Source organism: Amblyraja radiata, chromosome 35 (genome assembly GCF_010909765.2).
Source record: "Amblyraja radiata isolate CabotCenter1 chromosome 35, sAmbRad1.1.pri, whole genome shotgun sequence".
In the NCBI taxonomy this organism is placed as follows: Eukaryota; Metazoa; Chordata; class Chondrichthyes; order Rajiformes; family Rajidae; genus Amblyraja; species Amblyraja radiata.
Genome location: NC_045990.1, coordinates 11,248,904 through 11,260,999, shown reverse-complemented (window position 1 = coordinate 11,260,999; position 12,096 = coordinate 11,248,904). Strand labels below are relative to the sequence as shown.

The 12,096-nt window shown below is 46.4% G+C and overlaps 1 protein-coding gene across 1 annotated transcript in view; it reads right to left on the bottom strand.

The window, feature by feature from the left end:
- LOC116991793 (serine/threonine-protein kinase N2-like) overlaps positions 1 to 12,096 on the bottom strand; it is a 94,231-nt gene that overhangs the window by 30,392 nt on the left and 51,743 nt on the right. The window contains exons 11-12 of the mRNA XM_033050718.1: positions 11,480 to 11,645; positions 6,792 to 6,903 (exon numbers count right to left, since the gene is read on the bottom strand). Of these exons, the coding sequence (XP_032906609.1) occupies positions 6,792 to 6,903; positions 11,480 to 11,645 (278 nt within the window). The remainder of the gene's footprint in view (positions 1 to 6,791; positions 6,904 to 11,479; positions 11,646 to 12,096) is intronic.

The window sequence follows — 12,096 nt, the reverse complement described above, 5'->3', positions numbered from 1 at the left end:
ATGGGCAGAAATGGCACACAGCACACTGAGGAAAGGAGTTGATGTCCAATAGGGAACAAGCCACAAAGGGAATTTCTGTTTGACAACAGCCACAGTACACAGAGGAGTGGGAATAGGGCGGCACGGTGGTGCAGCGGTAGAGTTGCTGCCTTACAGCACCAGGGACCTGGGTTTGATCCTAACCACGGGTGTTGTCTGTACAGAGTTTGTACGTCGCCCTTTTACCACATGAGTTTTCTCCAGGTGCTCCGGTTTCCTCCCACTTTCCAAAGCCGTAAAGGTTTGTAGGGTAATTGGCTTTGGTAAAATTGTAAAATCGTCCCTAGTGTGTAGGATAGTATTAGTGTACAGCAGGGGTGGGCTACCTTGTTCTGCTTAGGGGCCAGGATGCATGTCTGTGAGCGGGATGGCGGGCCACATCTATCACGTGTACACATGGATCCCGCCCCGGATGGCAGGCATCAAATCACGTGTTCACAGGAGGTAGACAAGAATGCTGGAGAAACTCAGCGGGTGAGGCAGCCTCATGCAATCCTTGCATGTCTCACCCGCTGAGTTTCTCCAGGATTTTTGTCTACCTTTGATTTTTCCAGCATCTGCAGTTCTTTCTTAAACGTGTTCACAGAAGGTGCGCGGCCGTGCAGGCGGCTTTGCGCAGGATGCGGTACAGACGGCGCTCGGAGGGCCGGATGATTACGGGGGGGAAAATCCACCTGCGGGCCGGATAATTTTGGGTTACGGGCCACATTCGGCCCAGGGGCCGTAGGTTGCCGGCCCCTGGTGTACAAGGTGATCGCTGGTCGGTGCAGAGTCAGCAGGCCGAAGGGCCTGTATCCACGCTGTATCTCTAAAGTCTAAAGGTAGGGCAGGATCTGTGGAGAAGATTGGATATCCGTGTCCTCCAGAGATGCTGCTTGACCTGCTGAGTTATTCCAGCACTTTGTATCCAAAAGAAAATAGGGCATATTCAATGAAGCAGCCGTCAACAAGACCTACACTGAGCAGCAGTTTGTCTAATAGCAGGTACAGCTGATGGATTGTCAGCGGCAATGGTTTGTCATACCCGGGAAAGGCACAAGTAACTTGACAGCAGACATAATAGAGAGTGGGCATAATCGATAGGCAGCTGCAGGTCTGACAACAGGCACCAAAAATAAATGAGACGTGATGAATGGAGAGCAAGTTGTCTGACAGCAGGCACAGTCAAAAGAAAAATGAATGTGTCAATGGGCACAATCAGTGGAAGAGCAGTCAGTCTATCTGTGAGCACAGCTGTCAGAGTGGCAATCTCTCTCACAGCAGAGATGTTTATACTGGAGCAATGGAACCCAGCTCCCACCATTTTTCCAGCTTTCTTCCACCCCCCCCTCCCCCCACCACAATCAATCTGAGGAAGGGTCCTGACCCGACCCAAAAAGTCGCTTATCCATGTTCTCCAGAGATGTGTAGCAAGGAACTGTAGATGCTGGTTTACAGTGAAGATAGACTCAAAATGCTGGAGTAACTCAGCGGGACAGGCAGCATCTCTGGAGAGAAGGAATGGGTGACGTTTCGGGTTGAGATCCTTCTTCAGACTGAGAGTCAGGGGATAGGGAGACACAGAGATATGGAAGGGCAAGGTGTGAAAACGAGAGATCAAAGGGGACATAGTTCAAGGAAAATGTGGAATAGATCATTGTTATCTGAGGGGAAGGCGACTCGACCCGAAGCTTCACGCATTCCTTCTCTCCAGAGATGCTGCTTGTCCCGCTGAGTTACTCCGGCTTTTTGTGTCTATATTAGGATGGGGGAGGGATGGAGTGAGAGGGAAAGCCAGAGATGCTGCCTGACCAGCTGAGTTACTCCAGCACTTTGTATTATGCTGGAGCAATTGGTCTCTAGACACAGACAGTTTCTGGGTGAGGAGTCAGTAGCATCAAAGGAAGCATTAACGTGTTAGTCAAATCAGTCAACAGGAAACATATCGGAAAAATAGTCAATTCGTTAGCAACTGCAGTGATGATGTAGCAATTAGTCTGACATCACCCACAATCCAGGGAGGAGTAGGGAGGTATGATGCAGTCACAACTGACAGGGAAATGATCCGTCTGTCAACTAGCACAGGAAAAATCAGTGTGAAATCAAGGATAGTTCACAAATTAGGGATCTGAGTGTCAACTAATACAATCAACAGAGGACTAGTCAGTCTGTCAGCTGTCACATTACAAGTCCAAAGGGAAGCATTCAGAATAAGTGCAGCACAGTCTTTACAGCAGTCTAGCTGAGAACAGAAAGAGTCCCTAAAGAAGCAATCAACATATTATTGGGAACATTTAACAGACAAATTATTTGACTTTTATTCAGCAGTATAAATGTTGGAGCAGTCAGTCTGACTGTACACGGCTGAGACCCTCTCTCACTCTGTGATACCCACTGTTCTCCGGTTCTAAGACCATGTTTTAACCCGGTCTCGCTACCACAGTCTTGTGTGTTTCCTCAGCCCTAGCCTGCGCCTCCATCTTGTGCCTCGTGGCTTATGAGAGTCTGAAGAAAGGTCCCGATCCGAAACGTCACGGAAGTATTTTCTCCAGAGATGTTGCTCGATCCGTTGAGTTACTCCAGTATTTTGTGTCTATCTTTGGTATAAACCAGCATCTGCAGTTCCTCGTTTCTACTGAATATATATCCTGTCTATTCCTCTCATCATTTTATCTACCTTTAGAAGGTCACCCCTCCATCCCCGACATATCAATGAGAACAAACCCAGCTTGAATGGCCTGCCCTTGGGCTAGCACATAGTTGCAACCATGGAGATGCTTCAGTGCCTTTGCCTTTTGAAGTTTAAAGAAATTTGGCATGTCAGCACATCGCCCAACAAACCGCTACAGATGTACAGTACAAAGTACAGCACTTCACTAAGTTACTTCAGCACTTTTTTAGTAAACCAGCATCTGCAGTTCTTTGTCTCCATTCTGTAGAAAGTATCCTGTCTGGTAGCATCATATTAATGATTTGAACGAGGGGATTGAAGGATTTGTGGCAAAGTTTGCAGATTAAATTAGTATCGCAAAATGTGGAGTCATGCATTTTGGTTGTGAGAATAAAGGCGCAGACTATTTTCTAAATGGGGTGAGAATCCAGAAATCGGAGGTGCAAAGCGACTTGGGAGTGCTGGTGCAGGATTCTCAAAAAGTGAATCTGTAAGTTGAATCAGTAGTAAAGAAAGCAAACTCAATGTGAGCGTTTATTTGAAGAGGGCTTTTATACAAAAACAGGAATGTAATGCTGAGACTCTATAAGACGATGGTAAGGCTACATTTGGAATATTGTGAGCAAGTTTGGGCACCATATCTGGGGAAGGATGTGGTGCTGGCTCTGGAGAGGGTCCAGAGGAGGTTTACAAGAATGATACCAGGAATGAGAAGGTTAACATATGATGAGCATTTGATGGCACTGGGCCTGTACTCGCTGGAGTTTAGAAGAATGAGGGGGACCTCATTGAAACGTACAGAATATTGAAAGGATTGGATAGAGTGGATGTGAAGAGGATGTTTCCATTAGTGGGAGAGGCTAGAACTAAAGGTCAGCCACAGAATTAGATGCTCTTTTAGGAAGGAGATGAGGAGAAATCTATTTAGTCAGATGGTGGTGAATCTGTGGAATTATTTGCGACAGAAGGCTGTAGAGGCCAAGTCAGTGGATATGTTTACAGCAGAGATAGAAAGATTCTTGATTAGTACGGGTATCAGGGGTTATGGAGAGAAGGCAGGAGAATGGGGTTGGGAGGGAGAGATAGATCAGCCATGATTGAATGGCAGATTAGACTTGATGGGCTGAATAGCCTAATTCTGCTCTTATCATAGATGACCTTATGCTCATGGCCAGGTATGGCAATTCCAACGCACAGGAATGCAAGAGGCTACAGAGTGGTGGACTAAGCCCTGTCTATCAAAGGCACAACCCTCCCCTCCATCAAAAGCACTCTCTCCTTGTAATTAAACCTCTCCATTCCAGGCAACGTCCTGGAACACCTTTTCTACGCGCTTTCTCATGCTGCCACGTCATTTCTGTGCTCTTTCCAATGCCACTACATCCTTAGGTGCAGGACCAGTCTGTGCGAAAGCCGAGTAGTCCATGAAGGAGCAATCTGTCTCGGACACAATTGACAGGGATAGTGACCAGCACAGTGATGCAGCGGTAGAGTTGCTGCCTTACAGTGCCAGAGAACCGGGTTCAATCCTGACCACAGGTGCTGTCTGTACGGAGTTTGTACGTTGTCCCGTGACCGCGTGGATTTCTCCAGGTGGCTCGGTTACCTCCGACACTCCAAAGACATACAGGTTTGTAGGTTAATTTGGCTTGGATAAAAATTGTAAATTGCCCCTGATGTGTAGTGTAGGATAGTGTTAGTGTACAGGGATCAATGGTCGGCATGGACTCGGTGGGCCGAAGGGCATGTATCCACGCTGTATGTCTAAATTAAACTAGGTATTGCTGAGAGCAGATAGCCCAGCAGAGGCACAGGATGAGTCTGGAGCTCCTGACCACAGCACAAGGAGGAACAGAACGACCAGGATACATCGAAGTATCATTAACCAAAGATTGAAAGATAAACATCACGAGACTACAATGTAAAAGAAAAACAACTAGATAGGCAGTATTTGAAAATAGATATCTTAAGTACACATCAATAGCCCAACATAGAAAGAAGAAAGGAGGCACAAGTATGAAAGAACGATGCACCCACACCAGAACTACTTTTTGTAGACAGCTAACACGGACCAAAACAGAAGCTGTACAGGATTGAGGGCATTAGCTTTATGCTAGCCTTGCCCGAAGAAGAGTGGGACTAGAGTATGTTGTCCCAGCAAGTGGGACAGTGGGGCCCATACCTGAAGTTGCCTGTAACACTGCAATATGACAGACTGCATTGAAGAATAGAAGATATTAAGAAAATAACATGAGTATTGTATTCACATATACTATTATCGCATTTCAACCAGATTTTTATTTTCTTCCCAATAGCTCTCTATAAAACAACATAGCTCTAAGCTGACCTTGGGCAGACTGGAATCTTTCAAGGGGGATACTTTAAACTAGGATAGCGGCACTGTGTTGTAGTTTAGAGAAATCGGTCTCAAACCCCCCACATCCACTCTAACTGTTGCTCTCCTTTATACAAATCCCATTTACCTGCACGAGGTCCACAGTAGTGTGGTGAAGTTTGGAAAAAAATAGGTAAGGTAAATCAGGCCCGCCATAAGATGATATGTTTCAGTTTGAAAGAGGGAGATTAAGTCTTTCACTGATGGAACTAATACTGTGTGTGTACAACGAAGACCCTGATCTCATGGTAAAATGGCTCTGGTCCCGAACTCAATAGATCTTGAATAATCTCAGGAACCAACAGTTCAAACTTCTTCAAGGGAATTTTAAGTCAGACAATTAAGTGTATGGAACATTATCTAGCATTGTTAACACAGCATGGAAACCGGTTCATTGGCCAGTGTTGATCAGCAAACACTCAATACACCAATCCCATATTAATCCTACTTTTATCACATCTCCATAAACCTCTTCTCAAAAAGTGGGGAAACGTTTAAGGAAAGTCCAGAACTCAGGGCCTCTGCAGCAGAAGGCAAAGCAGCATGGTGGCGCAGCGGTAGAGTTTTTGATGTCTTACAGCACCATAGACCCGGGTTTGATCCCAACTACGGGTGCTGTCTGTGTAGAGATTGTACGTTCTCCTCGTGACCTGCGTGGGTTTTCTCCGGGTGCTCCGGTTTCCTCCCACATTCCAAAGATGTACAGGTTTGACCTGGTATAATTGACTTGGTATAAATGTAAATTGGCCCTAGTCTGTGTAGGATAGCATTAGTGTGCGGGGATCGCTGGTCGGTGTGGAGTTAGTGGGCCAAAGGGAAACAAGAATGCTAAAAAAGGTTGAAGCGATGGTTCTGACATCAATTAAGCTAGGCAATTGGAACTGGGCAATGTTAATGGAAAAGCTGAAAATAGGCAGATGTAGTGATGGTAGACAAAATGCAGGTGAAACTCTGCGGGTGAGACAGCATCTATGGAGCGAAGGAAACCCTTCATCAGACTCAATGATGTAGTGATGGCATGGATTTGTGATCAGCTCTCTTTGGGATTAAAGTTCATAGAGCAGCTGAGAAGAGATGATGGACATCAGTTTTACACACAAACAATATCATTCATGAATTTGGATTTTGATCGTGGAATCTGCTTCAGGGCTATAGTTGGACAAAAATCTAATTGTAGATATTCAGAATTATAGGAAAGATGGTCAAGGCCTTGGGAAACAGCAAGTCTCTATCCATTCTCTTCACAGATGCTGCTTGACCGGCTGAGTACCTCCATTAACTTGTGCTTTGCTCAAGTCTCGAGCTTACTACAGTAGCTATTCTTTGAAGTGCACAATGTCCTCCGACTATAAAATTAGGCAAGAACAAGCAAGGGGCGGGATGGAGGTGCTGCTGATAGAGCTTAATCACGGCGCCTGAGACCTGGGTTCAATTCTAACCTCGAGAGCTGTCTGTGTGGAGTTTACACATTCTCCCTGTGACTGCATGGGTTTTCGCCAGGTGCCACAGTTTCCTCCCACATGCCAAAGACATGCAGGATTGTAGATTAATTGACCCTCTGTAAATTGCCCCCTAGTGTGTTGGGGGTGGATGAGAAAGTGGGATAACATGGAACTAGTGTGAACCGGTGATTGGTGGTCGCCATGGACTGAAGGGCCTGTTTCCATGCTGTGTCTTTCAATCAATTCAAACAGAAAGGTTTCCAACCTGCATTGGCTTTTCACCGTTGTGGCTGCTCCTCGACTCCAAAGAAGCTTTTCGGGGCGTACTTGACACTTCATCTGCCAAATCTAACGACAACTTCTCAAACGATAGGTCTCTGAAACAAGAGAAGTTCCGTCATGTAGTGATGTAATTAGCCAGGACGGATTTCATTCATATTCTCCAAATCATTAACTCTGATCACAGTGTACCACCAATCAGTCTGACACCGGAGTCAGTCACAGTCACTGTTCACTGTTCCTTTTAAAATATTTACACATCATATTAAAATAAATATTTTCTGCATCTGCACCGCTGATATCAACCACAAACACCAATGGGCCCGGTACCGATCTCTAGTATGCCTCACGGATTGGTGTCGCTATTTGTAGTTTGTATCAATGATTTGGATGAGAATGTGCAAAGCAGGATGAGTAGGTTTGCAGATGACATTAAAGTGAGTGGTATCGTACATGGTAAAGATGGCGATCAAAAATCACAGGCCAATTGAAGGAGAATGTGCAATCTCCACAAACAGCACCAGAGGTCAGGATTGAACCTGGTTCACTTGAAGTGTGCGGCAGCAACACTGCTGGGGGCACCGTTTTTGTGCCCTTGTTTAAAAACTATTATGGATTCTATTCTTAGAAATCATCCCCTTTCATAAGAAGCCCTTGAGCATGATAACCTTTCCAAATGTATTCACAAATCATTGATCAAGTGTTATTTTTCGGTTCATTCATCAAAGTTTTCCCCCTATGTGTGTTCCTTCCCCCAAGAGACATTTATTGTCACATGTACCAATTGGTACATTAAATTTGTGGTCACCATACAGCCATATGAATATAAAAAGAGCACAGAACACGATAGACTTTAACATAGACATCCCCACACAGCGGAATCAAAGTTTCCCAAAGTGAGGGAAGGCACCAAAGTTCAGTCAACCTCCTCTGTTGTCCTCTGCTGTTCACCCGTGGTCGGGGGGCTCCGATCCTTGCAACTTAATATTCCACTCCCTCCTAATGCCCTGCCGTTTGCCATCAACACGAACAATTTGGATGACAACGCAGTTAACATTGTTTGCAACGTTTTAAGTACGTTTTAAGGGCCTGTCCCACTTGTCCGTCACTTGCACGCCATTTATGCGACCTCCAAAAATGTGGTTGTCACGTGTGACGCACGGGTAGCATGTGGGTAGCGCGTGACGGCGCATGGAGAGGCGTGGAGGAGTGTGGAGTTGCGCGCGGTATCAAGCGGCGCTCCAGGATTTCATGCTGCATGAAATCCTCGCACGCCACCTGTGTGACCTATCGCGTACGCACGCTGACGCATTGGGTACGCACGCTGATGCATTGGCGTTGCACGCTGGCGTCCCGACATCTCACGTGTATCGCGTGGTAACACACGGTTACGTCACCGTGCGTAACCATTCGTCGCCACGCGCCGCAGGGTATTCTAATGACGGCACACGCACTAGACGGTAGATGACATCGCGTGTAACGACGCGTCGACCTATTTTACATATGACGCGTGAATGAGGCACAAAATGACGGCCAAGTGGGACAGGCCCTTTAATGACATCGCCTTGCATTCTTCAAAACTCTTGGGAATGCAGCCCTCTGTCAAATTAGTGAATGTTCATTGAACTCCCTGGACAGTAAGAATAACTTTTATTCAGGAAAGGAACCTAAAATGACACAATATTCTAGGTGTAGTAATACAACACGGTGTTATGAACATTTCGTTCTGTAGAGAAGAGGAAAGGAACAGTGGAAACTGACGGGAAAAAACAAGTAGATAGAATGCCTTCATCCCAATCATGCAACATTTCTGTGACTTTTACATAAACTGTTACGTGTTCAAACAATGATTTGCTGTTGTAAAAGTGGAAATTAGTTTCTCATTTCCTTAGCAAATTAGCCCAAAGCTCTTATCTTAAGGACAATGTACAAAGAGGAAGAGAGGTTGGCATGGATTCAGCAGCTAATTGTTATCTGTTGCATGCAGCTATTGTCAGCTGCTCAAAATTAAACAGAATTGAGAGAAACAATCACACCTTGAGGATAAATAAGAATAATATCCATGTAATCAATGAAGAAGGGAAATTAATTTTATAGAAATATAAAATGCTGGAAAGACTAGGGCAGCATGTTAAATATATATCATTAGATCTCTCATCAAAACTGGAAAATTGGTTTAGTTCAGTTGAGAGATACAGCATGGAAACAGGTCCTTTGGCCCACTGAGTCCATGCCGACCATTGATCACCCGATCTCACTAGTTCTATGTTATCCACTCGCCGAACCCATGCGGTCACAGGGGGGAATGTGGCAACTCCACACAAACAGGATCTGAGATCAGGAGCAAACTCGTGTCTCTGACGCTGTGAGGTAGCAGGTCTACCAGCTGCACCGCTGTGCCGCCCTAGTTGTTGAAGGTGAACAGATTCTGAGCAAATTGAGAATTGGGGGAGGAGGGGAAGAGTTCTGTAATGGGGGGAGGACAGCAAAAGGACAGTGAAACAGTCAACATCTCAACCAAAGATAAGCACAAAATGCAGGAGTACCTCAGCAGGTCTCGCGGGAGAAAAGTAGGTGACGTTTCGGGTCGGAATCCTTCTTCATTCCGACACGAAACGTCACCTTTTCCTTCTCTCCAGAAATGCTGCCTGACCCGCTGAGTTACTCCAGCATTTTGTGCCTATCGTCGATGTAAACCAGCATCTGCAGTTCCGTTCTAAACATCTCATCCAAGACTCTGTGATGCAAGCATCTGCCACAACCTTGATGCAACACCAGTTTGCAAATAGTTTGAAAAAAGCTGTCAACTGAAATTTCTGGAGGAGATAAAATCTCTGCTGAATACTAAAATATGGCAGAGTGGTAATTCTGACATGAATCCATGACATCATCTCCCTCTTGAGGGAAGATAATGACATCCCAGGGGATCTCAGACACCTTATTAACCGTGGCCTTCAAGAACAACAGGGGGCGTTGACCTGTGCGCGGCTGCCCAGCCAGCAGCTGTCTGTCTTTTCATCTTTTTTTTATTTTTAGTTAGTTAAAGTGTTTTTGTTTCTGGAGTTCTAGACTTTTTTATGTGGGGGGGGGGGGGGGGGGGGGGGGGGGGGAAGGGGGAAACTACCTTTCAGGGTCCCTACCTGGTCGGAGAGGCAGCTTTTCTCCGGGCTGCAGTTTCGACCCGTCCTCGCGGCCTACCAGTGGGCCTGGAGCGGTGTTTCCTGACGGGGGCCGCCCAGAACCACGGCTTCGGCAGCGGCACAGCGCTGGAGCGCTATCGTGGAGCGGGCGATGCCTTGCCTGGGTCGCCGCGCTGGAGCTCCGGTGAGCTGAAGACCGCCGGGAACAACATCGCGGAGCTGCGGGACTGTGGAGCGACCAGCTGCGGGCGGCGGCGCTGACTTTACACAGGGAGCCTGGGATCTCGTGACGAGATCGCCAGTAATGGAGCTCCAACCGGCGCGGCCTTGTTGGCTTTGGAAGCCGCGGCCTCCAGTACGGAAGCGGCCGTTCCAGGTGTCCCAAGCCGCTGCGAGGATTCTCCCGACGCCGGAGCACCATCACCCGGCGAGAACGGCCAGGAACATCGGGCCTCCGTTGAGGCAACTGTGGAGGCCTCAATTGGCTCGACTATGGGTGAACTGGGGTTGGGGACTGGACTTTGTGCCTTCCCTCATGGTGGGAGCCATTGTGGGGGGATGTTCTTTATGTTTAAATCTCTTATTAATGTTATGTCTGTATTCTTTCTTTATGTGCTGCATTGGCAAGAAGCATTTCACTACACCTAGGTGTATGTGACCAATAAATAAGCTTTGAACCTTTGAACCTTTGGAGACAAAGCTGCTGCAGTAATTGCAGAGTGTGTCCGTATTGACACAGCAAAAAAAAAAAAAATTTCAAGGATCTGACTCAACTGCCTTCTCTCTTGGCTACTATGTTCCTCCTGCCCTTACATTGTAGATTTTACCTGCAAAAGGCTAAATAGGCAACAAATCCAAGCAAAGTGCTGGGAGCAGCATCAACCACATGAGCTCTGGTGCAGAGCAAATCCCAGCTAGGACTTCACAAAAGTACTGTCAACAGAGAATACAGGATCTTTCTCAAAATCAGCTCTCCCTAAAAATCCATCATGGATCACACACTGGGGAACAATATAATTTTACAGAAGCCAATTTAACCGACAAACCTGTACGTCTTTAGAGTGTGGGAGGAAACCGGAGTGCCCGGAGAAAACCCTCGCGGTCACAGGAAGAACGTACAAACTCCATACAGACAGCACCTGTAGTCAGGATCGAACCTGTATATCTGGCGCTTTAAGGCAGCAACTCTAACGCTGCGCCACTGTTCTGTCTGTACAGAGTTTGTACGTTCTTCCTGTGACCACGTGGGTTTTCTCCGGATGCTCCGATTTCCTCCCACACTCCAAAGACATACAGATTTGTGGGTAAATTGTCTTTGGTAAAAATTGTAAATAGTTCTTAGTGTGTAGGATAGTGTGAGTGTATGGGGTGATCGCTGGTCAGCGTGGACTCGGTGGGCCAAAGGGCCCGTTTCCGCGCTGTATCTGTAAAGTAAAGAATTGGACTGAAGCAGAAAACCATTCAAAGGATTTAAATACTCTACGGGTACATTACGATGGGAAACTCAGCACAGTGTACACAGTTACAATCTTACCCTGACATGTTGGTGGATAGTGGCTGCCGACCATCAGAGACAGCAGTCATGTAAGACGAGGGACTGTAAGTCCCAGTGGAGTTAACTGTGGGAAATGCTTTCCTCAACAATCGACCCCAAGTGGCAATGTTGATATTCATCTGAGGAGCTCGAAGAAAAGTCTTCCCTAAAACACAATTAGGCAGAGAGTTAGTGACATTGAAGAGCAGGTACATTTTCCACGACAAACAGTTCGGCAAGAATAGATCTGACTCCAAAATATACCCACCAATCTCATGTTCGGAGGGAGCAAAGCAGAATAGTGGGAACTATAGGCCGGTTAGTCTGACTTTGGTGGTTAGTAAGATTTTAGAGTCCATTTTAAGGATGAGGTTACGGAGTACTTCGACGTTCACCATAAAATAGGCCAGTCAGCATTGCTTTGTGAAGGGGAGGTCTTGTCTGACAAATTTGCTGGATTTCTTTGAAGTGAATAGCAGGAGAGACAAAGTAGCGGCAGTAAGTGTTGTTTACCTGGATTTTCAGAAAGCCTTTGATAAGGTGCCACACTGGAGGCTGCTAAGGAAGATGGTATCAAAGAGCAGATACTAGCATGGATAGCAGGTTTGCTGAATGGC